We start from the raw sequence: 26,348 nt of genomic DNA, 5'->3' as shown, positions 1-26,348 counted from the left end.
TACTTGCTCTCGACCTCTGTGCATGCCTCCCTTCCTCGTTCATGAAGGTCAACTGCGGACCTTGACATTCTTGACTTGACTTGACAGACATATTGCGGCCCACAATCCCCGAATTTGGTGCCTGGCCTGTCAATTCATAGTTTCAGACTGTAACTGATTTACCTAATGGGCGCCGGAAAGGGCGGCGGGCTGGATGTTTCCATGTTTCCCGCCATCCTCCCTTACCAAATCTCAGGACTCCCTGACTCTCAAATCAACTTATACGATATGCTTAAATCACTGGCCAACTAACAATCAACGCTGTTAGTTACAGACTCCAATGAAAAGAGAGATACCAAGCAAACCGAATCCCGCTAATACCATGACCCTTACTCATTGGATACCTGGGAAACCACACCACTGCATCCTGCAACTACTCGCTCAGAGCTCCACCACATCAACGTCGTAAACGAGGTGTTTCTGGCCCAAGCCCCACGACTCTAACCCCAGAATACGATACAGGCTCAAACTAGCCCACATAACGTTTTCTTTCAGCCACAACGCCCAAGGGTTGATGGCTTTCCGGCCTTGCCCATTCTTGGCTGCCAGTTGATAGATCTCGTTGACCCGCGGTCGACGAATTGCGTCGTATCGGGCAAACGCATCGTCCAAGCTCCAGTCCTGCTCTTGCAGTACCCGTGAGAGCAAGAACACATCTTCCAATGCCATGGACACTCCTTGCCCTGCGTGAGGCTGCATTGCATGCGCTGCGTCCCCAAGCAGGATTGCCCGAGATGTATACCATTTACCACCCAGCGGGAGTCGGAAGACCGGATAAAACCCGATAAACTCCATGCGGTCCACCAATTCAGTCAGGATGCCTCGCCATTCGCCTCGAGCGGGCTTCGACACTGCTCTGATCGTGGCCTTGAACATCTCCATCTCTTGTTGACGTCGCTCTTCCCACCCATCCCGCTCGTTGCCGGACTCAGAGTACGGAATGGGCGTCTCCCGCGAAAACAGCCAGTAAAGCTGGTCCCCGGACGCACTACACGGAAATGTTGCCATAAACCCCACGGTGGTGGGGATTATGTTGGCCGACGTTTTAAGCTTCTCCGGTAGACCAGCCGTCGAGATAATGGAACCGCTACCCGCAATGCCGGAGTATTCGGGCTTGCAGGGCGGGTCTACATGCAAACGTCTCACGCTGGAATGGATTCCGTCACATCCAATCAGTATGTCGGCTGTCTCGGTCGAGCCGTCAGAGAAGGTTACCGTCACGCTGGATGCATCCTCCGTGATCGAGGCCAGTCGTTTGTCGAAATGGACCGGAATCTGCTCCTCATGGACGGCGTCGAACAACACGCTCTGTAGATCTCGCCGGAGAATGCGCAAGTATCCAAAGCCAGTCCTTTCCGCCGCCCAGGCTGAGATATCAGTGCTGCCAATGCTGCCGTACTGCAGTGATTGCAGATGGAATCTGTCGACGGAAGAGCCGCGGGCAAGGAGGGCGTCGTGCAGACCCAAACGATGAAGTAGGCGCAAGCCGTTGGCAAATATGCCTATGGCCCCACCAATCGTAGTTGGCTCAGGTCTTAGCTCGTACACTGTAACATGGATGCTGTTCTCGCGATGTAATTTGAGTGCAGCAGCAAGGCCAGCCGGGCCCGCACCGATAATGATAGCCTAGATAGATAGATGTCAGGAGCACTTACCGAGACTCTGTGGAATATCACTTACTTTCTTAATAACAGACATGGTAGTATGATGATTTGTTTGGCATGTATTGAAAAGCAATCCAGGAGAGGTTGTCGCTTGTTCTTATAGACAGGAGGGCATGGTGCTCCGCGGGAGTTCCGCGGAGGGTGATGCCCCAACGGGGTTAGCTCTGGCATTGCCCGTGTCCGGGGTAGGGAGATCTTACCCGCAGTCCGGTTACGGTACTTCTTAGTATCATCCATGATGGTTATCTATCCTCTAGAATATGTGATCGCTCTCTTTCGCCGTGCAGGGGCAGGGCAGAAAGGAAGTGCTTATGCCTCGAGGCCTTGTGATTCCTACTCTACATGACCGAGAAGGGGACCAGGACGGAAATGAGCCCATCCATTGGGTGCTATTTTCACACTTGTCTTATTCTCTTGGTCTGGAGGGTACGAAATATCGGTGCATGGATCTTTCTGCTGAACATGCTGACATGACTAAGATGCAATTAAACCTTCACTCTTACGAGAACACCTGACTTACAAGGCATAACCAACTTATCGCTACGAGACAAACAATATTAACCACGCTTTGCAATGACCCAGCTAAGAAAATCCCTCGCAGATCCGTCCATAACAGCTAGCTTCGCACTCGAACAAGCACTCCGGGACTGCTGTGGCCTTGTCGAAAGCGACTCCAAGTGTAGATAAGAATCTACTATTCTTATCTCTAACTTCTGGGACAGCTTGAACAACGCCTAATTCGCCGAAACATGCAGCGTCTCCAACATGACTGACCCACCACGACACACTGTTATCATGAAAGCAACACCGTCATCAAGTTACTGTGCTGCAATGATCTTATCAGCCATCTCGGGAAGTGTCTCTGCCATGACATCCATATCTCCAAATAACTCAGTGATCGGCTCCTTCTCCCAAATGGAACAATAAGCGGATTTGTATCTGTTAAGACGTGTTAGCAGCCTCGGAACCCGGTTGTGATGCTGCACCACTCACCCCGCACAGCGAGCCGCCGAAACGTCCCACATATGACCGGCAGCGAACCATGGCCGCCCGTGCTGTGACAGTCGCTCAAGGAGCGGCTGGTACGCTTGCAGATCAGGCTTTCCTATCCCCTGGGTATCGCAGGACAGCAGATTCTCTGCGGGCCATTCGAGACCGGCCTCTGCGAAGTAGCCCCCCACTCTCGCCAGGTCCCCAGCTGTGAAAGCCCAAACCGTGTACCCAGCGTCGCGCAGCTTGGTGATGCATTCTATTGCGCCCGGTCGCAATCCAAGTTTGGCATACTTTTCCATGATGAATTCGAGGTCCTTTTCCGTGGCGAAGCTTCGGGGCTCGGAGATGCCTGCCATGTGCAGCATGCGCCAGAACAGCAGCTCAAAGCACGTCGCAAAGGGCTTATACTGGCCACTGATGCTAAGATAGGTGTATTCCCGCTCTGCAACTTCGATCCAGGTGTATCCCAGCAGCGTCGGCTTGATGCCCTCCGCTCGGAGTCGGTCGCCCATCTGCTCGTCGATCGCATCGAATAGGACATCATACGAAACCAGAGTGCCCACGATGTCGAAAACCACGTTCTTGCTGCTAGACATAATGATGATTCTGGACACTAGAAGGTATGCTTGTCGGTGTGGGATATTAGGTCTTTGGCTGCGACCAGAAGAGTATTCATATCGCTTCTTATATGCTCGAATGTGGTCGTGGCTAGCCTTGGACTCCTTTGCACCCCACTCTTGCTCTACTTGGCCTGACGCAACCAAGTGAGGAGAAGCCAGGATGTGAGATCCGAAGACCTATGACTGGCTGTCTGCGCCGTACATTATGACTCGGCTATCGTCCAAGCCTTATCTTGTTGTATATGGCTTCACGCCGAAATGATTAGATATGGGTGCATAACGACCAATGGTATCTCTACGTTGCTATCTACAGTAGGAGATATAAGATGTCGCAGGGCATTCCAAGTGACTCATTCTCATCAACTCGGCAGTACACGAGACGCCAACAGCCATGACGACGAAAAAAACGGCCGCGGAACCACACAATGTGGAGATCATCGCTGATCTCGAGCAAAGTGATGACTTTGCGAAAGGCACATCGGAGCTCCTGGGAGCCAACGAAGATGTCGGCTATCATCGATCGCTGGGCCGTCGCCAAATCATGATGATGACCTTCGGGGCAGGCATCGGCACTGGCTTGTATGTCCAATTTGTCTCCTATTTGTGCTAGGAAAATAAGTCTCATAATGTGTCAGATGGGTCGGTACAGGCACAGCCCTCAAGTACGGTGAGACAATATTAGCCCTGGGAACGAACTACGGATCTGACCATCAAATGTAGCGGGTCCGGGTGGCATTGCCATCGCCTATACTATCACTGCGTATGTCCACAACAAAAGATGCTGTCTTGTTCACGTCCTAACCACTCGCCGCCAACAGGATGGTCGTCTACCTACAGTATATCTCGGTTGGAGAGATGACAACATACAAGCCGGTCCATGGTGGATTTATCCGACAATGCATCGAGTACGTGGAGCCTGCATTTGGGTTTGCAGTGGGGATCAACTTCTGGTTTTCCGTGAGCCTTCATCTCCACGGACATGACCCTCGATACGCCTAACAATGGATAGTGGGTGATCTGTATCCCCGCTGAGATCACAGCGGCAGTTTCCGTGCTCGAGTTCTGGCCGCAGACCCAGGTCGTCCCCCTTGCAGCATACATCACCATTTTCCTGGTCATTATCGCCTTGGCCAACTCATTCGGGGTTCGGCTCTACGGCCACGTCGAGTATGTCATGTCGTTTGTCAAATGTCTAGCCATCGTGGTCATGATCTTCTTTATGATCATCATGACCTCCGGTGGGATTCCAGCCACGCATGGTGCGATTGAATTCCGCTACTGGCGGAGTCCCGGTGCTCTCAACAATGGCATCAAGGGGATTTCCAAGGCCTTTGTGCAAGCCCTGTTCAGCTTTGGCGGCGGAGAACATATCGCTGTCATTGCCGGCGAGGCACGGGACCCTCGCCGGACCATCAAGAAAACCGTCTATCCGGTCTTTTGGCGCATGTTCGCCTTCTTCGTCGTCAACATCTGGCTCATGGGCATGTGCGTGCCGTATAATGACGAGAACCTGGTCAACGGGAGCGGCACACTCGGAAGTCCCTTTGTCATTGCCATCGAGCGTGCAGGGGTGATGTGGCTGGCTCATATCATCAATGGCTTCATATTTTTGACGGTGATCAGCTGTGGAATCACCAGCACTTATATTGCCAGCCGTAGTCTGACAGCGTTGTCGGACATGAAGATCATCCACGGCGTGTTTGGACGGAAAGACTCTGCCGGGCGACCATATGTATCATTGGCCATCAGCACCGCCATCGGGGGAGGCTTAGCCTACCTGAACTGCAACGATACGGGTGCTGTAGTATACAGTTGGTTTTCGTCATTGGTGCGAAACCCTGCATCTCCGTGGACCTGTTTTCGACTTTTGAAGCTAACATTAACCAGGTGTCCGTCTCAACCCTGTTCCAGTGGTCCAGCATCTTCATCTCGCACATCCAATTCCGACGAGGCCTCGCCGCGCAGGGCATCAGCACCCAGTCACTACCCTTCCGAGCACCTGCAGCCCCCTACCTGCAGTACTTCGCGCTGGTGATTGTTCTCTTCATTGCAGGTTGCGAGTTCTATCTGGCCTGCTTTCCCTTTGGTGAGAAGGGATCCGCCAAGTCCTGGTTTTCCACTTACATTGCTGCGCCGTTGTTCTTCATGGACTATTTTGGTTACAAGGTACGTCAGTCGGCCGCAAACGATACAATGCTGCTGCTGATCCTTTCTAGATTTATTATCGTTCGAAGCTTGTCCAGCCAACTGAGATGGACTTCACGGCGGCTCAGGCTTTCGATGAAGAAGACCGGGCTAGGGCTGCGGTGGGGTATGAGCGGGATCATGAGGAAGGCACAGGCATGATGCAGCAGATCAAGAACTTGATCTTTGGTTAACTTGATTTCAACTGAAGGTTTTTGAATTCAGTGAACTTAGAACACATAGTAGGTGTTAGATAACACATTCCGTGTTAGTGGTGAACCAAATGTATATGGCACATCGGATGCATGAATGAATGAATGAAAATATTTGAATAACTCTGTCCTCCTGTGCGTCGATTGAAGTAAAGTAGACAAGTATGGTCAGCCCACGCCGAGGGAGTAAAAGGGTCTATGGCAGCGTGTTCATGTGCCTTTGCTGGCAGAACCACTCAAGCAGCACCAACCCCTCTCTTTCTCGGCATGTTTCCCGCGAATACACGCCGAGCTAGTAGTCGCCTAAGCAAGGTGCTAAGACCGGGCCTGGTGGCGGGAGTAAGATTAAGGCGGTCTGTGTGGTGGGTGGGAGTTGGGAGACCAGATGGAGCCTTTCAGAGGTTCGCAGGTTCGCCCGAGTCAATCTAGACTAGAGATGAAGATGATTTGATGTTGGAAGTAGGTTTTTTCAACGGTAAACGTAGGCAGGAGAAGAGTCAGGCAGAAAGGCAGCGAGACTCGCTTGCGGCGGCTAATCCAGTTGCGGCGAGTCGGCGAGCGGCAGGGCAGCCATCCAGAGGCCAACGTTTGTTCCGGGACCACAGCAATCAAATCAATCTTGCGCGTATCGCCGATGTGCCCTCACTGCATCTCCCTCCCACTCCTCCTCCTCCAGCTCCTCCCTGGCCACGGGCATCTTAATACTTCTCCTCTCTTGACATACTTACGTACTTACGTACTTTCGTACTTCCCGCTTGCTGATCCGCGCTTTCATTTCCTGTCTGGGTCTCCCTCGTTGTCCTCCCCCTCGCAATCGCCTATAACTTATCCCGACCGCCGGTGCGCGCTTCCTTCCCCTCCCAGTTGACGACTGGTGCGGCCCGGGTCCTTTCCACCCCTCTCCGCCCTGGCTCGCTCTCCGTTTGTCGTTGTCCGTTGTCCGACCCTACCCAATTCTCTCCAACCCTCCAACCCTCCAACCAATTCACCTTGCGCGCCTCTTCTCTCCACATCCCAACTGTCGCGTCTATCAACACATTCCTCCCCAACCGGGCTCTACTTGATTCTCTGCTTTCCTATAACCTTCTTTCTCTGGTCGACTATCGCCCGACGACTTTCCGGTGAGCTTCGTGTGCTCCCTTCCTCTTTCTCCATTTCCTGCCTTCCTGCGCTTGCGGACCCTTTCGCTGACTTTTTACCCCCTCCGGGGATCGTTGCAACAGCATGGTGACTAGCTAGGGAATCCATTCAGAACCCTGAATCTACGCCTTCTCTCCCCCCCCCCTCCACCCCCCTTCCTGTGCTCCGTCGGCGTCAGAGCACAACCTAAGCAACCTACCTCACCATGGCACCGCCGCAACCACTTCGATCGAGTTCCGGTCCCACAATGTCCGAGCCGGCACCCACGACCATCCCTGCACACGCCGCGAATGGCGATGTCCATGCGCCTTCCGACCCTCGCCAACGCTCCCCCTCAGACTCTAAGCCCGTGTCAGTAAATCGCAAAAAGCAGAAACGCAGGCAGAAGCAGGCGGCCCGACTGGCCGCGGAGCGTCAGCTTGACAGCGAACACGGCCCCGAGCAGAACGGATCCAGTCAACCCAACGCAGATGGCCAGCTGTCCGATGAGCATGAATTCGATGAACCTGCTCCGAACGGCGACGCCTACCACGAGGACGACGAGCACGACCAACCACTCGACCGGGCGCAGTCGTATTCTCCCGGGAACTCTGTGAACGGACAAGGCGGGGACGGTCAGCAACCCGCGGCGGCGGCGGCAGCAGCAGCAGCAACAGCAACCCGGAAGTCGAAGAAGAAGAAAGGCAAGAAAAGCCGGGCGGGCTCGCAGGCGCATGGCGACGAAAGTTCCACCCCGCTGTCGACCCCATCGATCTCCATGTCGCATCCTCTCCCCCCGCCGTTACCCCCGCACCTCGGATCGCACACCATCCTAAAGTCGACCAAAGACCGCAGCATCTGGAACACCTCCACGCAGGAAGAACGCGAGAACATCAAGACTTTCTGGCTGGAGTTGGGCGAGGAGGAACGGCGACAGCTGGTCAAGGTGGAGAAGGACGCGGTGCTGAAGAAGATGAAGGAGCAGCAGAAACATTCGTGCAGCTGCACCGTGTGCGGGAGGAAACGGACGGCCATTGAAGAGGAGTTGGAAGTGCTCTACGACGCTTACTACGAGGAGCTGGAACAGTACGCCAACAACAACCAAGGGTCGTTCGAAAAGGGCGCCCCGATGATCCCGCCCCCTCGGCTCTACCACCCTCCTTTACGGTCGCCTGGTCACCATACGCGCACGCAAGGCCAATACCACCCTTCCCGGGGCCGGATCCATGAGTTACCGGAGGATGACGAAGACCTGGAAGAGGAGGAGTACGACGAGGATGACGAGGACGAGGAACCGTACAGCGACGACGAATACGAAGACGAAGAAACCCGTGCGGCTCGCGCAGATTTCTTCGCCTTTGGGAATAGTCTGACTGTTAAAGGTAGGGACAATCACGAGCGCTTGGATCTATCTGGGTTGATGCTGATTTGATTGCGTTTCTTTTTTCTAGACGGAATCCTTACGGTTGCAGACGATCTGCTGAAGAATGATGGGAAGCATTTCATTGACATGATGGAACAACTGGCCGAGCGTCGAATGCAGCGGGAAGAGGACACACAGTATGGCATCGCGGCAGCACATCAAACCCTTCATAGCGGTCACAATCACGGGCCCCTGGATGATGAAGACTATGACGATGAAGAGGATGAAGATTACGATAGTCAGGAAGAAGAAGATTACGAGGAAGATGAAATGGTCTGCTCCGGGCATTGGCTGGGTATTGATGCCGTGAAAGCTGACAGTTGCCTGCAGGATGCGATGACGGAAGAGCAACGCATGGAAGAGGGCCGGCGAATGTTCCAGATATTTGCCGCGCGCATGTTCGAGCAGCGCGTGCTAACGGCCTACCGAGAAAAGGTCGCAGAGCAGCGTCAGCAGAAACTGATTGAAGAGCTGATGGAGGAGGAATCGCGGAATGAGCAACGAAACGCCAAGAAGGCTCGCGAGGCAGAGAAGCGCAAGGAGAGGAAGCGGCTTCAGAAGCTGGCCAAGGAGGAGGAAAAGGCACGCCGAGAGGCCGAGAAGGCGGCGGAGGAGGCGGCGGCTAAGGCGGAGCAGGAGAAGAAGCTCGAGGAACAGCGAAAGAAACGCGAGGAGCAACGAAAGAAGCGCGAGGCGGAGCGGAAGGCCCAGGAAGCGGAACGTGCCCGCAAAGAGGCCGAAAAGCAACGACGACTGCGCGAGGAACGCGAACGACAGGCAGAGGCGGAACGCAAGCAGCGGGAGCAGAAGGAGCAAGAGAAGAAGCGGCGCGAGGAAGCACGGCAAAAGGAACGTGAGGAGCGCGAACTGCGGGAGAAGCTGATCAAGGAGGAACGAGAACGCAAGGTTCGGGAGGAACAACTTCGGAACGTTGCAGCCAGCGAGGCCCAGCACGCCAAACGCACCTCGCATCCCGGGCTGATGCCTCTCTCCGCCAACGTGAACCACCCCCAAGGTCTGGGTCCGGGCCAGTTCCAGTCGCCGCACTTCTCAACGACTGCCCCAGTAGTGCCCCAGGCGCCCACCCCGTCAAGACCCCGGCAGACGTCCCAGCAGGGCTCCCATAGCTCGTCGCCTCGGTCCCAGCCGGCTAGCACCGAACCATCGCAGGTCTCCATCTCTCCTCGTTCGATGGTGCCGTCTCAGTCGTCCGGAGCCTCGAGCGTTACGTCCAAACAGGGCCATGGACAGCAGCCTATGCTTCATCATCCTCAGCCGTCAACACCCTTGTCACCTCTTGGATCTTTAGGTCGATCCCATCCGCCCGGGTTCTCGCCGTCCCATCCGCCTGGCTTGGGCCTGGTCTCTAGAGCTCCTATCGGCCATGAATTACCTACCTACCCGCCACACTCAGGACCGCTTCTCAATCAGCTGCGAGGATTCCCTGCGCCCAATGGAATCCCGATTCCTATTGGGATGAATGGCTCTCGCCCTATCCCCCCTGGACGAGGATTCCCACTGGATCCGGGGCACAGTTTGCCATTCCATAGTCAACAGCCCATGGCCAGTGCATTCTCTGGGCAGGCGAGTGGTTTGTCTCATGCTCACTCCCGACAGCCTTCCAGCTCGTTTGAGCGATCACCTCTTGAAGCGCATGCTCAACCGTCTCCTATCACCCGCCCCAGCCCCATCAAACGCCCTTCCAGCACGCAACAAGACCCGAGCAACCCCCGTCGCAGTCAGCATGATGTGGACGATCTGAGTGCGCAGCTCGGTAGCAGTGCGCTCCTGGACGATACGGACATTCCGTTCGCGTCGCACCTGTCCCAGTCACTTCCCGGGGCAACACTTCCGGGTTCCCTGCCCGGGCCAACTCGCGCTAGCTTTGCGGCCCCGTCACTGTTCCCAGACCCTCTCAGTACGTATGCCAGCGGGTTAATGTGATTCACATATGCTAATTGTTGCCACAGTTGCCAAGCACAGTGCTTTCCCGGCCAGCCCTAGCCTCGGGGGTACGTGGGGGTCACAAATACCTTTCGGCACCTCGCCCTTCCCCGGGGGTCCGACATGGGGAACTGGACCTGGTAGGTCTCCAAGAATGCGTGGCTGTCGTGGGTAGCTGCTGACATGATTACTAGGGAGTGGTTGGTCTAGCAACGCGTTCGGGCCCGCAGTGCATCCTCGAGCGCACACCTCTCGACCTGTGACGATCCGATTGCTGGTGATCCAAGCCTGTAAACAGCTCAACATGATGAGCCCCTCTAAGGGCGGCGGCGGCTACCACGACGTGAATGTCGTCCTGCGGCAAGTGGAGCAGCTTCAATCCCCGACCGAGCCGGCGATCTCGCTGAAGGAGATCCTCGACATCTGCGACACGGAAGGCAACACGCAAAACGGCGGCGGGTCGTTCTCGATCAAGAGCGACGAGACAGGGGAGTATGTCAAATTCGAACCGGACACCAACAGTGCCGCCTCAGGTCACAGGGGTAGCATTGTCCCCGGCGAGATCGGCAGTCCCATCCCCAGCAGCAGTGTCCCGGCCGCCGCCTTCAGCGGGACGGTGCCGGGGACCGGGATTGGGATTGGGACGACCAATAACCCTTCCTCGGTGCTACGGCAATACACCTCCCCTCCGACCGGGTTCTAGGCGTTTTGTTTCTGTCTGTTGTTCGGGAACCTCTTGTCGTGCTGTATGTTGGTGGGCAAGACGAAAGGCGTTTATTGTTGTTTTCGACCCATGTCCGATACTCCGTACTGTACCTCATTTGCATCCTCATCCTCATGATTTCATCATTTCATCACTTGATCACGTAAAGCGTCGTGTTGTTCAATTTGTTTGTTTCCCTGTTGTCCTTCTGTCTTACGCTCCGAGACAAACCTTACCTACCTTTGTTACGATGGACTAAATATCTCCCCCCCCCCCCTATCCCGACCCTGAATTCCTACCCTCACAAACCCTCCCACTGGGGTGACATGCCCCTCTGTCTAATCAGATGAGATCATACCACATCGTTCCTGTCCCTGTAGAACGGGAAGTGATAACCGAGCCGAACCAAACATTAATGATATCCTTGTTCGAGTCGATTAGAATCCATCCATCCATCTCCGATCTAGATTCTGCTCCCGTACGTGTGTGTTGTATGTAGAGATGGTGTGGGATGGGATTAGGCGTTCCGTTTGTGCGGTTGTGGTTGTGGTTGTATGCTTAGCTTGCGTGAGGGAGATGCTGCTGTACTGTGCTGTGCTGTGCTATGCTATTCACACTGTGCTGTCTTGTGCTGTGTACACTGTGTGTAGCGGAGCAGTACTGTACTATGTACACTGTGTGTAGCGGAGCAGAGCGGTGCTGTGCTATGTACACTGTGTGTAGCGGAGCAGAGCGGTGCTATACCATGTGCCATGCCTCTGGGAATCCAGCCTAGCCTACTTTCCAGGCCTTGGCTTGGATGTCACTTATAGATGTAGTATTAGTATCGGGGGGAAAGGTGGATAGGTGAATACGAGGAGGTAGGTATTTCGGTAGGGAAGTAGGCCTACTGTTCAGGTGGGTAAAGATAACTTAACTTGGGCTAAGTTACAGTGAACAAGTACAGTAACCCTTAACTTAGTTAACTTAGTTAACTTACCCATAAGTTACCCCTGCGCTGCTGGCGCAGGGATCAGGGATCCCTCTCCCGCTTGTTTTCCCTGTCCTCCCTTCTCCTGCGGTACGCTGCTCTTGCTGTACCCAACTGTTACTGTTATTGTTATTGTTACTGTTATTGTCACTGTCAAGGGAGGTGGGAGGTGGGGGGCGGGAGGTGCGATGTCCCTTGATGAGTCTCTCTCGGATCTGAGGTTTACGATTGAGAGAAGATATGTACTGTACTTACTTACTGTGCTGTACTGTACAAAAATGATGGACGGGTTTACAGAGTACTGTACATCCCCGCCACCAGGGGACTTTCAATCTACCCCATCACCCAGGGGGAGTTCGATTGACAATAGGTAAGGTAGATACTTTGTTGTTGTTGATGATGTTGATATTGACGGTAATGATGATGATGATACACGCAGATCGAAGAACAAATACCTCAGCCCTCCCCCCCAAGTTTCAACCATAGAAACCAACTCAAAGTACGAGAACGGGAATCTTACAGGCCATGGATAGTCTTGTAGACGGAAGAAGATAGACACAGGATGCTAAGACGACAAGAAAAAGAATTGTATCAGAAAAAGTGGGTGGTTTAAAGTTGAATCAAGGCTTTGAATCAGAATGTGATTAAAATAGACGCGTCTCTCATTCATACAGGTCGTTCAGTCCCCCCTTACTGCCTCGGTTCCGTGACTACGCCTTCGTAATCCCGGGATCGGATGTATTCCAACGTGCGTTGGAAGTGGCGCTTGGGGCCCTCGAGGCTGGGGTTGGGCTCGTCCTTGTCGGTCTGCAGGTTGGAGTGGATGAGCTCGATCAGCCCGTTCAGATATTTGGTGGTCACGGTTTCGTTCTGCTGGTCGAAATAGTACACGTAACGGTTCAGGATCTCGACGAAGAGTTCCACGGACACGGCCGTGTCCATGCAGGCGTCGGCGACGCGGAGGGCCCGCTGCAGGCATTCGAGGACGCGCTTGCCGTCACGGTAGAGCTATCACATTATCAGTTTAGTGGTTTAGTGAGATGGAACAGGAGTCAGCGCAGGCAACGTACGTTCTTCGGGTCTTCCTCGCCCCGTTGCGGGTTCTCCACCACCCACCAGAGATGGCTGGCCAGATAGACGGCGCGACATTGATCGGGCTTCTTGAGCAGCTTGCTGCCGTGGAGCGCCGCCTTGGTGATGAGGGTGTCGTAGTTCTCCTTCGAGAATCCCCGCGTGCCGTGAAGCGCCCCGGCAATGATGCATACGGCCTGGAACTGCGCGCGGGAGTCGCTGATCGAGTCCTCGTAGATCGTAAACGCCTGGGCAAAGAACTCGTAGCTGAACTCTTCGAAGCCCGTCTGATCGGCCACTTCACCGCACATCACAAACAGCCGCAGCGCTAGGTCGGCGCATCCGGGGTTCACGCGTTGGTAGAGGTTGTTAACGCATTGATGCATGAAGCGGTACAGCGCCGAAGACTGTGACTGCCAGTTGTCATCGTAGTGCTCGCGAGCCTTGAGTTTACGCGCCAGGCGTATCGACGAGGTGATTAGGGCTGGTGTGGTGTAGCGGATGCGCTCGTTGCCGTCGAGGTAAGCTTTTCGCGTCGCTTGTAGAAGCTGCAAGATGCATTAGGGCACTGTCGTGAGAAGAGAAAAAACGAGGGACAAACCTTCAACTGGGTATCATTGTCGTCTGCCTTGATCAAATGTACCAATCTCGCAAGCCACCCTTGCTCCTCAATGGTCTCCTCCGTCTCTCCTCGTCGCTGAGACCCAGGGTAGCCCATGGACTGCTGGGTCCCTTCCTTGATCAAGACTCTTAAAGCCTGCAGAACACGGTCGAGGTTCTCTGTGGTGGTGATCGTGGTTCCGTTATTGAGGAGGCTGCGAGCGATCTCGCCCGCGACAGATCGCCGCGTGGGGTAAGACTGGGTGGTCAGAAGTGGGATATAATGAGGCAAGGCCAAGGCCGTGAAGATCGAAACGTAAGAGCGGAGGGGAGCGGTGAGAAGTTGCAGGAGATTTTGTTGCGTAGGAGCGGAGTGCAGGTCGGCGTGATCGGTATAGGCGGCGGTCTCTTTCGCCGCGAAGTCAAGGACCTGGTCGACGTATTCCAAGTGGTCGGGGTAGGTGTTGAGCGCTAGGTTGGCCAGCGACAGAAGAAGCGCCATGGTGTCTTGAATTGGGAGGCCGCGGCTCTTGATCAGGTTGACCACTTGATCATAGAAAATGGCATACAGCTTGACATCGGCAGGGATGGCCTCGGGTGCCTTTGCATCGCCATTCGCTGGTTTCCGCTCGCCTTCCTCCGCCGTTTCGCTGTCCTTCTTGGCCTGCTCGACACCATTCTCCTGGGCTGCCTCTGCGTCGGTCGCTGGCTCCTCCGCCTTCGTCTCTTCGGACACCTTGAGATTCTCGAGCAATTTGGTAACAGCTTCTTCCTCCTTCAGCTTGCGTGCTTCTGGATCTGCGGAAGCCTCTCTCTCGCGGGCAGCATAACTCGACAGGCGGTCCATCAACCCGATCACGATCTTCTTCAAGTCCACATGAGGGTTGAGCCGAGAGATCGCCGAGAGCAAGAGGTCCAAGGTGTGCAGATGGAACTCGTCCGGGAAGACCTTTGTGATGACTTCCAGCAGATACTCCTGCGCCAACACATCCCGACACTGCACGACCTGTTCCAGCAGCGCCTGCAGGATGCCGGACTTGTAGCCCTCAAGATCGACCAGCTGACTGAGGCGCACGACGTTGCTGCCGACCAGCAGCTCCAGCTCGCGGCGCTCCTGCATGCGCTTCTCGCGCTCGCGGGACGGGCCCTGGTGCTGCAGGCGCACCCACAGCTTGTTCATCTCCACGAAATTGGTCAGGACGAAGTTGATCGAGTCCTGCAGGTTGCCCTCGGGCCCGTCCCCTGCGCTCGTCGGCAGGTGATCCCGCGCCTGACCCGACAGGTAGTACCGCAAGAACAGGCCGCGGATAGGGTGCTGCACGCCGCGGCTCATCTCCATCATGTCCTTCATGATCTCCTTGACAGGGGCGTCCTCCACGGACATGTACACCGTCCCGACGGTGATCATGAGGTAGAGTCGCGGGATGATGTTGCCGGCATATTGGACGAGCTCGTACAGGTCGGCCAGGTGGTTGACCGGGTGGTTCTCTTTCAGGTATACGGAGAGGTGTCGCAGGGCGTCGAAGACCGCCATATATAACTCGTAGTATTGCTTGGGGCCCAGACTAGGGGTGCGGAGCTCGGAAACTAATGTAGACCTGTCGATAAACAAGGGAGGTGTAGGACTGAGTTAGCTGGTTTGTTGCTTGTGCGTGTTGCGCGATGCTTTGGTGTTCGCATGTTCAATTGGTCTTCCCATTGCTGCCTGGGGAGGAGGGGAGCTCACCCGCATTTCAGCGCATCCATTAATTTGCCGGGGGTCTCTAGACATTTCCGCATCATCTGCGACTGCTGACGCACCACGCCCAATGCCTCCTCGAGGAGACGAGTCTGGTCTTCGGGGGGTGCTACCGGGGTAGCCATGTTTGTTGCTTTGTGTGGATGGGGAGGCGTGAAGGAAGGAGGGGGGGGATTCGAATTGGTGTTGAGAAAGTCGGAGCGGTAAACACCTGGCCGGAAAGGGGGAGGGGAGTCCGGAGCAAGGGTTTCAATGACGGAGATAGTGGGTTCGTTAGATGCGCGAAGGTGAGCACACGAGATTAGACGGCTCCTGGTCGATAGACAGGAGAATCGAGGGTGGAGATGAGCAAGAAGCCGGGGAAGGTTAATGCGGACATGCGATCAGGACTGGGAGACTGACTGTACCCGGACAGTCAGTAAGTTAAGTCAGTAAATGGTTATGTAAACGAACCGCCCGGCGGGATCGTACGTCACGGGGGCACGAGGCAAGCTAACCGCTCTGGGTTTCTTATCATGATTCGGATCAATCATTCTATACACTCGATTCCACAATTCCCTTCTATTGACCCCAACAGAACTCAAACACTCTATCTACCAGCGCATACATGTACTGCTCCACCCACATCTAACCAGTTGTATGTGACAGAAAGAGCTAAGTACAGTACAGTAGTAATTATCAAGCCACCGCCAAAAACAAATACCCATAGTACCATAAACCATAAAATCATAAAACCATAGAGTCGCAACGCCCCAGATATGCCAATCCTCATGAATAACGATCGTCATGCCAGTCATGACACATAAAAAACGGGACCATATACCATAAATCAACAAGAAAAAGGGAACGCTTGCTTGCCATGTACCGTGTATCGTAGCGATCGCATTGGATCGCACCAGTCATGAAAAAACCATATACTTAGTGAGAGAAGAAGCCAAGAAGGAGAGATCCTTCAGAGATAAATCAGTAGTCAGCCGCCGTGCCGTTCCGAGCGTGCAGAGAGGTGCCGTTCAAGCTTCGGGCGAAGTGCTTGGTAGCAGCCTCGGTGGTGTTGATTGCGCGCTTGGTCGCGTCGGACGGCTCCGCGGTGTTGTTGGGGTTCTGAGGGGCGAGCTTCGCGTCGTCGGGGGTGAGTGCACGTCTCGCGAAGGCGGCCGCATGCTCAGGAGCAAGATCCGCGCGGGCCGGCTGGGTCTCATTGGCGCTGCTGCCGGTGTGCTTGCTGGCTGCTTCGGTGCCGGTGAGTGCGCGCTGGGTCAGAGCCTTGGCGGACAGGTCTTCGTCCTTGTGCTCGGCGTGATGCCCATGCTCATGCTCGGTTCCGTTGTGGTTACCCAAGGAACGGGACAGAGTGTCGTTGCTGCGCTTGGCCACTGTGATGGAATCCTCGCCGCTGGCGGGGGTTTCGGTGACGGTGGTGTTGGCCTGCGCATGGCGACGGTGGTGGTGCTCTGTGCTGTTGAGTCCACGCGCCGCAAACTGGGGCCCGGGGTGGGGGATGCCTGTCACCCGAGGACCGACACTCCAAGAGGAAAGAGAGAACGGCTCCAGAGCTGGGGTGGAGGAAGGATATTCAGTGACGGTCACCGTCACGGGAGGCGAGGGCGTGGCGGTGACTGTCTCGACGGTGGGAGCGGCAGTGCCGGCGACGTCGACAACCTTGTATGGCAGTTCATTTCTGCGAGCAATGGTGTCGTTTGCTTGGGAATGGAAGACCGGGACTGACTGGGCAGTCAGGGAGAGAGCGAGAAGCAAAGCGGCGGTATACATGTTGGTGTGTGATGTGTAGGGTTGATGTTGGGTATGATTGAAGAGGTTGAATAGAGGGAGGAAGAGGCACAAAGACTTTTCTGCTTTGAATATAGAAGACACTGAAATATCTTACACTGGTATCTCAGTGGTGAATTGAACTAGAAGAGAGCTAGAAGCCAAAGCTCGAGGGAACCGATTCATTTATCACTTGGATGGAAACCGTAGAAACACACATCGATCCACCACAGGGGCCCTGGAACTGAAGTTGGTAGCCTAAAAAACATAGAAAATCGAAGAAGAGAAAACAAAAAAAACAAAAAAAGATCCACCAGGACCCAGAGAATTAGATCTTTATTCCATCATAGACGGCACGCCAGGCCCAGTGGGCGGGAGATTAAAGTGCAGGCTGGCGCATCCTCGTTGCTGTCAAAGGAGGCTGGGAAAGTGGGAATGGAGCCCTCACTGCCAGCCCCGTTGGTTTTTGGGCGATTGGCAACTGACCCTGCACCACGCTTAATTTTAGTACGAGTCAGGGAAATCTTGGCAAGGCACATGCAAATCCAGAGGTCGCTCAGAGAGTCAGAGCAGTGTTTGACTACATCACAGCACGAATTGAACAATTCGAAACGCGATATGCGATATGCGATATGCTGGATGCTGTATAGACCTAGAAGGTGAAGAGTGTTTGTTTTTGATGTGGCTGGGCAGCGGGCACACGGGCGGCTGTGGCAGATGACGTTGTTGTTATTCGACAGTTGACGGGCGGTGGGCCGAGGATCTGCCGCTCCAGAACGGCTGCATTGAAGGTTGATCACCTTTTTCTTAACTACACTACCTACACTACAAGCAACAACTCACAGTTACACAATGTTGATCACAAGTCCAGATTCCCCTACCCTACGACTATCACCGCCTCTATCAATCAACTAACAGTCTCCTCGACTATACCGTCTCCCCAGCATGTTCTCTGCGGTGTAGATCCTCATCTCCTACGTCATGAGAAAACCGCGATATTGAGGGATATACTTCGCTTCTCGGGGTGCTGATCAACCGGGTGATGTGGGTGTGTACTGATATTCTATTCTTGACAGAGGCGGTGTCTTGATCAACACTCCCAATCCACCAGGAGGTTCCAATGAAAACACTTGCCATGACCCACACATGATCAGGGACACCATGCACAGTACACAGATAGGTTATCTACCGTACATAGTACATCGGCTACTATGTCACCCTGGTCAAAGGGCACATACCCGCACAACTAGACGAGCAAATTAGCTTGGTTGAGTGGGTCTGGTGGAAGTACAGCTGTACTATTGAGGTAGGGTCTTGAGGTATAGTTGTGTTCTGTTGTTCCATTTATAGCCTGTGCCTATCTTGCGTAATATGCAGTCCAGCTCTGCGGGCATGGATGAACCTTCGTGGCTATGGGGGCTCAAGCCGTGACCGTAGTTGAAGCGCGGCTCGTCGATCCGCCTATAGTCAGCGGTAGGCGAAGAGTTAAACCCCATGCAAGATTCCGTGTCGTTTGCATGCACGCCCGACATGTGCAGAGCTCGGCTCGGCAGGGTCTACGTAATGCGTCCGTCGGGATGAACTGTCCACAAGAGGCGGTGTCGTGTCCTACTCGGATCCGATCTTCGGCTCCTCGTCGGTCGAAGACGAGCCCGTTTGCGCAAGAGGATGGAACTGACTTCGCGCAGTGAAAAGCTAAAACTAGCCTCAAGACAGAACCAGGTCCTCGACTCGGACCAAGCCACATCCCAAGCCCGCGGCAGCCCATCCGGCGCATGCTTGGTTGGGATTCCACGAAAGCGCAGTAACGTGCGTTTCCTCCTCGTAGATCGTGATCATCGCCATGCCGTTGACCAGCTTGCGATCCCCGATCAGGTTGCGCAGCAGGCTGACACTCTCGGCGCGGTATCCGTCGTAGAAGCGACTGACCCCCGTGCCGGTGTCGTGCGGGCCACGCACCCATTCATGCTGGAACCAGTTCTGTTGCCATTGCTTCTCCTTGGAGTGCAGCACCCGCCGAAGCGGGTTGGTGGCTTGCACCGTGCCCCCCACGCAGCCAAACAGGACGCTGGGATGCCAGTAGCTGCACGGCGCCAGCGCCGAGATGGGGCTTGGCAGTCGGGCGACTGCGGTCGAGGTGTAGAACCGCCGGACGGCGAGCAGACGGGCGAAATCGTTCTCGTCACTAGAGAGGAACGATTGCAGCGGCGGGCAGTACGAGAGATGGGTCGAGCCCACCCGCATGCGATTCGTATACACCTGGTCCTTGGGCGGGTCGACGACGGACGTAAGCCTGGTGTCGCCGTCCATGGAGGTAGTGGCTATCAGATGGGGATACGTAGGGTAGGCGGATGAGATGTTGAGAACCCAGGTGGAGTGAAGTGCTTGGTAAAAGTAAGGGGCGGGACTCGAGGACGAGTTCGAGGACGGCGCGATGCTCCAGATTGCGACATACCCGTTGGCACAGCCGACGGCAATATCGCTTGGAGAGAGCCATGTCACGCATGTACAAACAGTCGATGGCGGCTTCGCCTCGAAGATCGTGGAATGTACCTGATCTAGGAAGGGGGGTTCAGTATACCGACAGCCACCAAAAGGACAGGAGCAAAGAACCTACAGAATTCAGCTTTCTTGGTATCCCGGCCGATTTTCACGTCGATGACTCGCACATAACCATCGGTCCAGATGCCCGCCAGAAGCCCCAGGGTCTCGCGCTCGTCCTCGTCGTCTTCGTCTCGAGGACTGCGAGGCATAGGACACCAGGCCAACCGGCGCAAATCGCCCCAATCCGTACACAGCGCCAAGCGCAAATGCGGCCGAAATCCCAGATCGATCTTCCGCGCCAACGTCCCAGACTTTTGAGCCTGGAACGCCCAGATCTGCAGAGCGCAGGGATAGGGCGCCGAGGGCCTGAACGCTGGCGCGGCCTGGTCCTTCAGCGGATCGGGGACCTTGGCCTTCTGGTCCGGTAGAATCGGGGCCACGACCGCCAGATACTGCGTGCGACCCAACTGATTCGGCGCCCAGGCCAGACATTGCACTTTACTCCCGAAGTTCAGCAGCCACCCCTCGCGGACTTTATGGCAGCCCGACCCAGCCTTGGCTTTGCTGGCCCACGCGTCGCCGAAATCGAGCACCTGATGCTGGCCCAGCGTGAACTCCTTCTGGTCATCCACGGGCCCCAGGAGAACGGTATGATCCCCGCGCGAGCGAGCCAGGTACTTGCGGCGCGCAGCCGCCTCCCCGAGCTTCGCCACGCGCTGCCGCAGCCGAAACCGCTCGCGGACCGCGTCGGTGTAGTACCAGTCCCAGCCGCGGGCGCTCTCCAACTTCAGAAGGTCGGGCTCGACCCCAAAGGTCAACCCATAGCCATAGTCGGCGCCGTCCCTCGCCCTCTGCAGCGCATCGCGGGTCGGAAACGTCGAATCCACCCCGCCACCCCACCGCTCGCGCGCGTAGATCATCGCCAACAGATCCCTATTGTCCGTCCCGAACATCACCCGCAGATGCACCGCCTTGCCCACATGTTCGAGGGGGTTGAACGAGCCGCGCGAATGCGTCGCATCGCCGGTCAGCAGCAGACTGCCATCCGGATGTCGTCGCTTAGGTGTTCTAGAGTTGGCGGCGGCGGCGGCGGCGCCAGCACCAGCACCAACACCAACACCAGCAGAGGTACCACCAGCCTTGCGTGACTTCCGACGAAAAGGCCCGCCACCAGCAGTAGCAGTCCTCGCCCCCACATTGCCTCCAGCTTCACTACCATCCTCCTCGTCCTCATCACCATCGACCTCCTCCGCCTCTTCTTCATCCCGGAACTCCTCGTCGTCATCGTCATCATCCTCAGAGTTCCCAGCATCCGGCATCTCAAAGTCCTCATCGGAGGATTTATCGTTCACGGCCGCGAACGCGCGTGTGCTCCTCCCTTTCCCTTTCCCCTTGTTCTTGTTCTTGTTCGTCTGCCTCTGCTCCTGCTTCGGCGACGCCGCTGCTAACGATGCGTCACCTCCACCACTATCGCCCTGTTGGCCCTCTTCCGGGTCGTTGTCGTTATCGTCATCGCTGACTCCGGCGGCCACGAACGGGTCCTCTATATATTTCGTTCTGGCGCCGGAGGTGCGATTGCTTCGGCGGGGATGGGTCATGATTGTGTGGGTGATGGGGGGTCGAGTTCTTCGGTAGAATAGGTAGGTAGGCAGCTAGGTAGGTATGGACTCGTGGTGGTGGTAGTTCTGCGCGGGGGATTTGGTTGTGAGGTTAGGTCAGTTGTCTGCCGAAAGTCCCTTCAGTCGGGTCGTCGCATTGCGGATCTCAGGGCCAAGTCACGGCTCAACTGAGTTTGTGCTTGGGATAGTCGCCGAGTTATGTTATAGCAGATGAGGCCTCATTGCTGTGGGGAGTATGTTAAATTATTTTGGGGTCATGAGTCAAAGCGAAGGCGAGTTTGTGCAATGCAGTGGACGAGAAAATATGCGCCGGATGAATCGCTCGGGGGAGCGCCCGCGCGAGTAATGCTGGTTACCTGATTGGGTTAGAGGTCTTGGCCCGGGGGGGGTGTTTGGGAGGAGCTAAGAGTTCAAGGTTGAGGTATTAACATAGGTACTATCTACCTAGGTATGAGAGTGAGTAGGATGATTTGGGGATTTTGACTGGTATGAAAAGATGTAATGAGAGATGTCTGTACTGTCTGTACCCCGCTATTGCCCGGTAAAAACAAAGAATGACTGGCTCTACACTAATGCACTGGATCGCAATCCGAACTGACAGCTCCGACCTTCTACACCCGAATCGGGGCTGGAACCCCGCCCTGGCCCAGTGACCGCATCACCACCGGGTCGTCCTCCGTCGATAACGATAAGTCCTCCAACTACTGAATCGACCCGGATTACCTGCTTCCACCAAACAATCCTACAAAATCATCCACACCACCGCCATCAACCAGACAACACACTCACACTCACACGCATACAATCACCATGTCTTCCCCGAACCACTCACCCCCCGGCATTCTCCACGAATACGTACGTCCACCCTAACCTCACAAACCCCCCAAGCCCACCCCCCGACCTAACACTATACTACACAAAAAGGCTCCCCACCTCGTCGCCTTCGAATTCAGCTCCCCCACCAACGACCCCAAGCCCAACACCCTCCTCTTCATCGGCGGCCTCACCGACGGCCTGCACACGGTCCCCTACGTCCGCACCCTGGCGCAGACCCTGACACCCAAAAGCACATGGAGCGTCTTCAACCTCCTCCTCAGCAGCTCCTACAGCGGCTTCGGCACGGGCAGCCTCGACACCGACGTCGCCGAGATCGCCCAGTGCATCGAGTTCATCCGCACGCGCCTGCCGCACAAGGCCGCCGGCAAGATCGTCATCATGGGCCACTCGACGGGCAGCCAGGACGTCCTGCACTACCTGCACTCGCAGCAGCCCCGAAACCGGCCGGCGGTCGATGGGGCGATCATGCAGGCGCCCGTCTCGGATCGCGAGGCGCTGCTGGTCAAGATCCAGGAAGCCGACGGCTTCCAGAAAAATGAAGTGCGGGGCGCCTACGAGCAACTCGTGCAGATGGCGCGCACCGGGCCCGCCAACTTCCTCCTGCCCATGGACTTGCTCGCCCGCGTGGGATTGCCCGAGAATACGCCGGTCACGGCGGCGCGGTTCTGGAGCTTGGCCAGTCCCGACAGTCCCCAGCGGCCGAGCGCGGATGATCTGTTCAGTTCGGATCTGGGGGATGAGAGTCTCGCAGCGACGTTCGGGAAGGTGGCGGAGAGGGGTCTTTTGAATGGAAGGCTGATGGTTCTGTTTTCGGAGGCGGACGAGTATCTTCCCCCCTGGGTGGATGTGCCGGGGTTGATGGGGAGGTGGAAGCAGGCCGTGAATGGTGGGGGGCAGAATATCTGGGATAATGAGGGCAGTGCGGCCATTGAGGGGGCGAGCCATAATGTGAGTGACGTTGGGCAGGAGGAGCTGGTGCATCGGGTCAGTCGGTTCTTGGAGAGAGTTGCGAAGCCAACCTAAACGCTGTGGAGAGTTATCTGCACCGATATCTTTTCACTGAGCCAAGAGCCAAGGGGGGTAGAAGTTCTAAAACTGTACATACTAGAAGAGGGCGACAACGGGAATTTTGACGACAAGAATAGACAACGGAGGGTATAGTTAGATGATAGATGGTAAAGAAAAAATGATCAAAGTCGATAGAGTCAACCCCCAAAAAAACAGAGCAGTCGGGAAACAAATGCATCAATCCCCCTTAAAACAGAAGACATCTCTCGAAAAGCATCCAATTAAACCTTCAACCACAGAGTCATCACCCCCTTCAAATACTCGACAATCTCATGCCCGCCCAACTTACTCTCCCCGAACAAACGATCCACGAACGTGATCGGACACTCGGCGACCTTGAAACCCATCGCCTTGGCGCGGACCATCATCTCCATCTGGAAACTGTACCCCTTGGACTGGGTGCTGTGGATGACCTTCTCCAGCACGCTCTTCTTGTACAGGCGGAAGGAGCCCGTCAGGTCGCTGACGCCGGGCATGAGCATGACGTCGGCGATGAGGTTGGCCGTGCGCGAGGTGAACTTGCGGAACAGATCCCAGCCGTAGACGCCCCCCTTGATGTCGCCGCGGGCGGCGTAGCGCGTGCCCGTGACGATGTCCGCGTCCGTCTCGCGCTGGATGTCGATCATCGTCGGGATGAACTTGGGGTGGTGGCTGAAGTCCGCGTCCATGATGATCACGTAGTTGCCCGTGCAGAACTGCAGCCCGTGGATGTACGCCGTCCCCAGCCCCAGCTTGCCCGCCCGCGGCTTCAGGATGATGTGCTCCGCGCCCCAGTGCTGCTGCAGCTGTTTGGCCACCTCCAGGGTGCCGTCCGGGGACCCGTCGTCCACGATGATGACTTCCCAGTTCAGGTTGCTGTTTTTTGGGGGGGGGGGCCGGGTGGTCAGTTTTGTTTCTGAGGACTTGGGGGGTGGAGGGGAACAGGATGTGGGGTGGGAAGGTAGGTAGGTAGGAGAGAAGAGGAGGTTTAAGGGAGGCGAGGCGAGGAAGCTACTCTCCATTGGAGATAACAATGGGAGAAAGATGATTGATGAGAATGGGGGGAATAAACGCACTTCTCGCGAAACGTCCGCTCCAACAACCAACAGATGATAGGGAGGTTCTTCCGCTCATTGTAGGTCGGCAGGATGACCGAGTACTTGTTCGTCGAGGCACCCATGATTCTGTTCTGTGAATGTTGCCAACAAATGATCCGCGAATAGGTCAAGAAATTCAATCCGTGCTCCAAGACACAGAGAATAGATAGATAAGATCAGGAAGGGACAAGGAAAAAGGAGTGAAGGTCAGCAAAGTGCTGGGGAGAGGAGGAGTAAGAGTGAAAGAGTGAAAGCGCGCGGCGCGGGCTGGACTTGGCGACGAGGACGGACGGACGACTACTGACTGGTGCGGGAGATCCGCATTCGCATCCATTCAACGTGGCCAGTCCAGGAGTACTAAGACGACTGACTGTCCAGTTGTTTCACCCCTCGGTTCAACTGGCTAAATTAGCTTGCCGTTCCTGCGGTCGTCGTCGTTTTACATCGCTTACAGCTGCACACCCTCACTTCTGCCCGCAGTTGATTATTCAGTACTTTCAAGAACCAAAAAAAAAAACAATAAAAAATAAGAGCAAGAACTTTAATCCGTGAGATCCGTTAAGGTACATAGAAATACATGGACAATTCGTCTCTCAATGCGCTACAACTCTCAACCTTTACTTATTTCTTCACCTGGTTATACGCGTGATCGTACCGTTGGTCCATCTCCTGGTTGTGTCTCTTGACATCCTCCGATGCGTTGTCTCCCACTGTTCCGTCGATCTCTGCATTGGGCGAATTCTCGCCGTCCGTGATGGTCGGTTTGGCCTTGTTGGATGGTGTGGTCTTGCTGTGACTCTTGTTTTCGACGCCAGTGCCAGTGCCATGACCGGTGTCCTTGCTGCCACTGTTGTTGCTGGACTGCTGGGACTTCTTCGACGAACCACCACCAACGTCTGGGGCGGGCGGGCCTATTGTGACGAAGGCATTAGTTCATTCTATTCCACGTCAAAGTGCTTTGTTTGTTATCCTTAAAGGTAAAGCTACTCACCCGGATGCTCGAGGTCTCGAGTAGGCTCGTTGCGGGAGGTGTTGGGCTGTTCAGCCTGGGTCTCGCCCTCGCCGCCGTAGGAGCTATGAGCGTAGCCGCGCCAGGGCTGGACGGTCTTGGAAGTGGAAGTAAGACGCGATGCCGGTCGAATGAAGGGAGAGTAGCTTGCACGAAGGGATAGTCTGCTGCTGCGAAGTATGGAAGCCATGATGCTGGTCTGAGGTAAGATGACTAGTGACACTAAGGTAAAGAAGGTGAGAACAATAGGTAATGTACAATGTAGAATTGCGTTCGTTCAGATATTGATCCAGAATTTGATTAACTTCAACACCTTAGGGACTGCCCACTTTATTTAGTAGCAGATGGCTTAGTCGCCCCCGGATGATCAAGTGGTGATCGACTTCGAAGGGGAGGTGGGTTGCAGACGATGACGTTTGCATCCGGTCATCTTCCCAAACCCCAACCCGACCATTGCGCAACCACTGTTGCATCGCCCCTAGCTAATTCAAGCACGTAAGGGCGCAAAAGAATTGTGAATGTGAGGTTAATGGCTTGTAGCACAGTCCACGAAGAGGTTGTTTCCGCTTCGCACCCGCCTAAAGCAAATAGTAGATTCAGACCATATTACCAGAACATGTCGAAATGCCAACCAAATTCTCAACGAGAACATACCCACCCTTAAGGAGGGGTCAAAGTAGAAAAAAAGTAATGATGAAGAGGATATCCGGTTCCTGGACATACGCAGGCCTTATAAACAGAGATTGAACGAAAGAGTCTCCTGGCCGCAATGTACGCTGTCCTTCCTTGCACCGTTTGACCCCCCTTCCCAATATAAACGCCCAAAAAAAAGCCTTCGAAACTATCCAGAGCGATGCAGAAGCGGACGGCGATTTGTCGGCCGCATTAGAGTGAAACAAACAACCACCGGGACAAATAAGACCCAGCTGGAATACATAATATGCACGCCATAAGATAACAAAATGTATCGGAACATCCTTCATGCCCAAGGTGAAAATGAGGTAGGTTAACCTTGAGAGACTAATCAAACATTCGTATGCACGTAAAGAGCTGGATAGAAGCGGCCCCCTCAGTTTTAGTGACGCCAACGCCTTCGGTTCCGCAGATAAACAAGAGCTTCGTTATAGGCTGGCAGCCCAGAGATGCCA

The 26,348-nt window shown here is 55.1% G+C and overlaps 12 protein-coding genes across 12 annotated transcripts; 3 read left to right on the top strand and 9 right to left on the bottom strand.

The window, feature by feature from the left end:
* Positions 1–346: 346 nt before the first annotated feature.
* On the bottom strand, positions 347–1,749 carry BO72DRAFT_449094 (FAD-dependent oxidoreductase). Its single transcript, XM_040944944.1, has 2 exons — positions 1,720–1,749; positions 347–1,665 (listed from the first exon to the last, which is right to left on the bottom strand). The coding sequence occupies exons 1-2, from the start codon at positions 1,735–1,737 to the stop codon at positions 421–423; spliced, it is 1,263 nt and encodes a 420-aa protein (XP_040800317.1). The 5' UTR covers positions 1,738–1,749; the 3' UTR covers positions 347–420.
* A 664-nt stretch (positions 1,750–2,413) lies between these two features.
* BO72DRAFT_449093 (haloacid dehalogenase-like hydrolase) lies at positions 2,414–3,333 on the bottom strand. Its single transcript, XM_040944943.1, has 2 exons — positions 2,697–3,333; positions 2,414–2,642 (listed from the first exon to the last, which is right to left on the bottom strand). The coding sequence occupies exons 1-2, from the start codon at positions 3,290–3,292 to the stop codon at positions 2,522–2,524; spliced, it is 717 nt and encodes a 238-aa protein (XP_040800316.1). The 5' UTR covers positions 3,293–3,333; the 3' UTR covers positions 2,414–2,521.
* Positions 3,334–3,500: 167 nt separating this feature from the next.
* BO72DRAFT_146611 (amino acid transporter) lies at positions 3,501–5,802 on the top strand. The gene is made up of 7 exons (XM_040939196.1): positions 3,501–3,895; positions 3,952–3,983; positions 4,037–4,076; positions 4,135–4,273; positions 4,326–5,144; positions 5,204–5,482; positions 5,533–5,802. The coding sequence occupies exons 1-7, from the start codon at positions 3,708–3,710 to the stop codon at positions 5,692–5,694; spliced, it is 1,659 nt and encodes a 552-aa protein (XP_040800315.1). The 5' UTR covers positions 3,501–3,707; the 3' UTR covers positions 5,695–5,802.
* A 574-nt stretch (positions 5,803–6,376) lies between these two features.
* On the bottom strand, positions 6,377–6,996 carry BO72DRAFT_449090 (uncharacterized protein). The gene is made up of 2 exons (XM_040944942.1): positions 6,936–6,996; positions 6,377–6,833 (listed from the first exon to the last, which is right to left on the bottom strand). Exon 2 carries the CDS (start codon positions 6,723–6,725, stop codon positions 6,531–6,533), a length of 195 nt encoding a protein of 64 aa, XP_040800314.1. The 5' UTR covers positions 6,726–6,833; positions 6,936–6,996; the 3' UTR covers positions 6,377–6,530.
* An 18-nt stretch (positions 6,997–7,014) lies between these two features.
* On the top strand, positions 7,015–11,179 carry BO72DRAFT_528689 (putative stress response protein Nst1). Its single transcript, XM_040950196.1, has 4 exons — positions 7,015–8,213; positions 8,283–10,172; positions 10,225–10,338; positions 10,393–11,179. The coding sequence occupies exons 1-4, from the start codon at positions 7,058–7,060 to the stop codon at positions 10,899–10,901; spliced, it is 3,669 nt and encodes a 1,222-aa protein (XP_040800313.1). The 5' UTR covers positions 7,015–7,057; the 3' UTR covers positions 10,902–11,179.
* A 1,064-nt stretch (positions 11,180–12,243) lies between these two features.
* BO72DRAFT_406486 (vacuolar protein sorting-associated protein 35) lies at positions 12,244–15,683 on the bottom strand. The gene is made up of 4 exons (XM_040942324.1): positions 15,269–15,683; positions 13,544–15,140; positions 12,942–13,490; positions 12,244–12,879 (listed from the first exon to the last, which is right to left on the bottom strand). Exons 1-4 carry the CDS (start codon positions 15,403–15,405, stop codon positions 12,562–12,564), a joined length of 2,601 nt encoding a protein of 866 aa, XP_040800312.1. The 5' UTR covers positions 15,406–15,683; the 3' UTR covers positions 12,244–12,561.
* Positions 15,684–16,131: 448 nt separating this feature from the next.
* Positions 16,132–17,266, bottom strand: BO72DRAFT_146563 (uncharacterized protein). Its single transcript, XM_040939195.1, has one exon. It carries the CDS (start codon positions 17,048–17,050, stop codon positions 16,244–16,246), a length of 807 nt encoding a protein of 268 aa, XP_040800311.1. The 5' UTR covers positions 17,051–17,266; the 3' UTR covers positions 16,132–16,243.
* Positions 17,267–17,901: 635 nt separating this feature from the next.
* Positions 17,902–18,261, bottom strand: BO72DRAFT_449086 (uncharacterized protein). Its single transcript, XM_040944941.1, has one exon. The coding sequence runs from the start codon at positions 18,182–18,184 to the stop codon at positions 17,975–17,977; it is 210 nt and encodes a 69-aa protein (XP_040800310.1). The 5' UTR covers positions 18,185–18,261; the 3' UTR covers positions 17,902–17,974.
* A 493-nt stretch (positions 18,262–18,754) lies between these two features.
* Positions 18,755–21,189, bottom strand: BO72DRAFT_497330 (transcription factor TFIIIC subunit TFC6; the record flags this gene model as incomplete). Its single annotated transcript, XM_040948688.1, has 2 exons — positions 18,755–19,605; positions 19,665–21,189. 2 exons carry the CDS (start codon positions 21,187–21,189, stop codon positions 18,755–18,757), a joined length of 2,376 nt encoding a protein of 791 aa, XP_040800309.1.
* Positions 21,190–21,680: 491 nt separating this feature from the next.
* Positions 21,681–23,409, top strand: BO72DRAFT_449085 (uncharacterized protein). The gene is made up of 2 exons (XM_040944940.1): positions 21,681–22,065; positions 22,135–23,409. The coding sequence occupies exons 1-2, from the start codon at positions 22,021–22,023 to the stop codon at positions 23,068–23,070; spliced, it is 981 nt and encodes a 326-aa protein (XP_040800308.1). The 5' UTR covers positions 21,681–22,020; the 3' UTR covers positions 23,071–23,409.
* Positions 23,337–24,274, bottom strand: BO72DRAFT_469437 (dolichyl-phosphate beta-D-mannosyltransferase; the record flags this gene model as incomplete). The annotated part of the gene is made up of 2 exons (XM_040946961.1): positions 23,337–23,970; positions 24,171–24,274. The coding sequence occupies 2 exons, from the start codon at positions 24,272–24,274 to the stop codon at positions 23,337–23,339; spliced, it is 738 nt and encodes a 245-aa protein (XP_040800307.1).
* Positions 24,275–24,812: 538 nt separating this feature from the next.
* BO72DRAFT_459769 (uncharacterized protein) lies at positions 24,813–25,390 on the bottom strand (the record flags this gene model as incomplete). The annotated part of the gene is made up of 2 exons (XM_040946433.1): positions 24,813–25,102; positions 25,183–25,390. The coding sequence occupies 2 exons, from the start codon at positions 25,388–25,390 to the stop codon at positions 24,813–24,815; spliced, it is 498 nt and encodes a 165-aa protein (XP_040800306.1).
* Between the last annotated feature and the right edge of the window lie 958 nt (positions 25,391–26,348).

This window comes from Aspergillus fijiensis, assembly GCF_003184825.1.
Source record: "Aspergillus fijiensis CBS 313.89 unplaced genomic scaffold BO72scaffold_30, whole genome shotgun sequence".
Lineage (NCBI taxonomy): Eukaryota > Fungi > Ascomycota > Eurotiomycetes > Eurotiales > Aspergillaceae > Aspergillus > Aspergillus fijiensis.
The sequence above is the reverse complement of the archived record's forward strand: the minus strand, read 5'-3'. Positions and strand labels throughout refer to the sequence as shown.

What these genes read in the sequence shown, in the direction of transcription:
- BO72DRAFT_449090 (XM_040944942.1), bottom strand. Translation starts at nt 6,725, where the DNA reads ATGTGGAGAGAAGAGGCGCGCAAGGTGAATTGGTTGGAGGGTTGGAGG.
- BO72DRAFT_406486 (XM_040942324.1), bottom strand. Translation starts at nt 15,405, where the DNA reads ATGGCTACCCCGGTAGCACCCCCCGAAGACCAGACTCGTCTCCTCGAG. An exon ending in ATGGATGCGCTGAAATGCGG is followed by an intron (nt 15,141 to 15,268) that starts GTGAGCTCCCCT and finishes GTTTATCGACAG; the next exon opens with GTCTACATTAGTTTCCGAGC. An exon ending in ACAATGATACCCAGTTGAAG is followed by an intron (nt 13,491 to 13,543) that starts GTTTGTCCCTCG and finishes TGCATCTTGCAG; the next exon opens with CTTCTACAAGCGACGCGAAA.
- BO72DRAFT_449093 (XM_040944943.1), bottom strand. Translation starts at nt 3,292, where the DNA reads ATGTCTAGCAGCAAGAACGTGGTTTTCGACATCGTGGGCACTCTGGTT. An exon ending in TCGGCGGCTCGCTGTGCGGG is followed by an intron (nt 2,643 to 2,696) that starts GTGAGTGGTGCA and finishes ACGTCTTAACAG; the next exon opens with ATACAAATCCGCTTATTGTT.
- BO72DRAFT_146563 (XM_040939195.1), bottom strand. Translation starts at nt 17,050, where the DNA reads ATGTATACCGCCGCTTTGCTTCTCGCTCTCTCCCTGACTGCCCAGTCA.
- BO72DRAFT_449085 (XM_040944940.1), top strand. Translation starts at nt 22,021, where the DNA reads ATGTCTTCCCCGAACCACTCACCCCCCGGCATTCTCCACGAATAC. An exon ending in CCGGCATTCTCCACGAATAC is followed by an intron (nt 22,066 to 22,134) that starts GTACGTCCACCC and finishes CTACACAAAAAG; the next exon opens with GCTCCCCACCTCGTCGCCTT.
- BO72DRAFT_146611 (XM_040939196.1), top strand. Translation starts at nt 3,708, where the DNA reads ATGACGACGAAAAAAACGGCCGCGGAACCACACAATGTGGAGATCATC. An exon ending in GCAGGCATCGGCACTGGCTT is followed by an intron (nt 3,896 to 3,951) that starts GTATGTCCAATT and finishes ATAATGTGTCAG; the next exon opens with ATGGGTCGGTACAGGCACAG. An exon ending in GGATCAACTTCTGGTTTTCC is followed by an intron (nt 4,274 to 4,325) that starts GTGAGCCTTCAT and finishes AACAATGGATAG; the next exon opens with TGGGTGATCTGTATCCCCGC.
- BO72DRAFT_528689 (XM_040950196.1), top strand. Translation starts at nt 7,058, where the DNA reads ATGGCACCGCCGCAACCACTTCGATCGAGTTCCGGTCCCACAATGTCC. An exon ending in GAATAGTCTGACTGTTAAAG is followed by an intron (nt 8,214 to 8,282) that starts GTAGGGACAATC and finishes TCTTTTTTCTAG; the next exon opens with ACGGAATCCTTACGGTTGCA. An exon ending in GACATGGGGAACTGGACCTG is followed by an intron (nt 10,339 to 10,392) that starts GTAGGTCTCCAA and finishes CATGATTACTAG; the next exon opens with GGAGTGGTTGGTCTAGCAAC.
- BO72DRAFT_449086 (XM_040944941.1), bottom strand. Translation starts at nt 18,184, where the DNA reads ATGGCAAGTGTTTTCATTGGAACCTCCTGGTGGATTGGGAGTGTTGAT.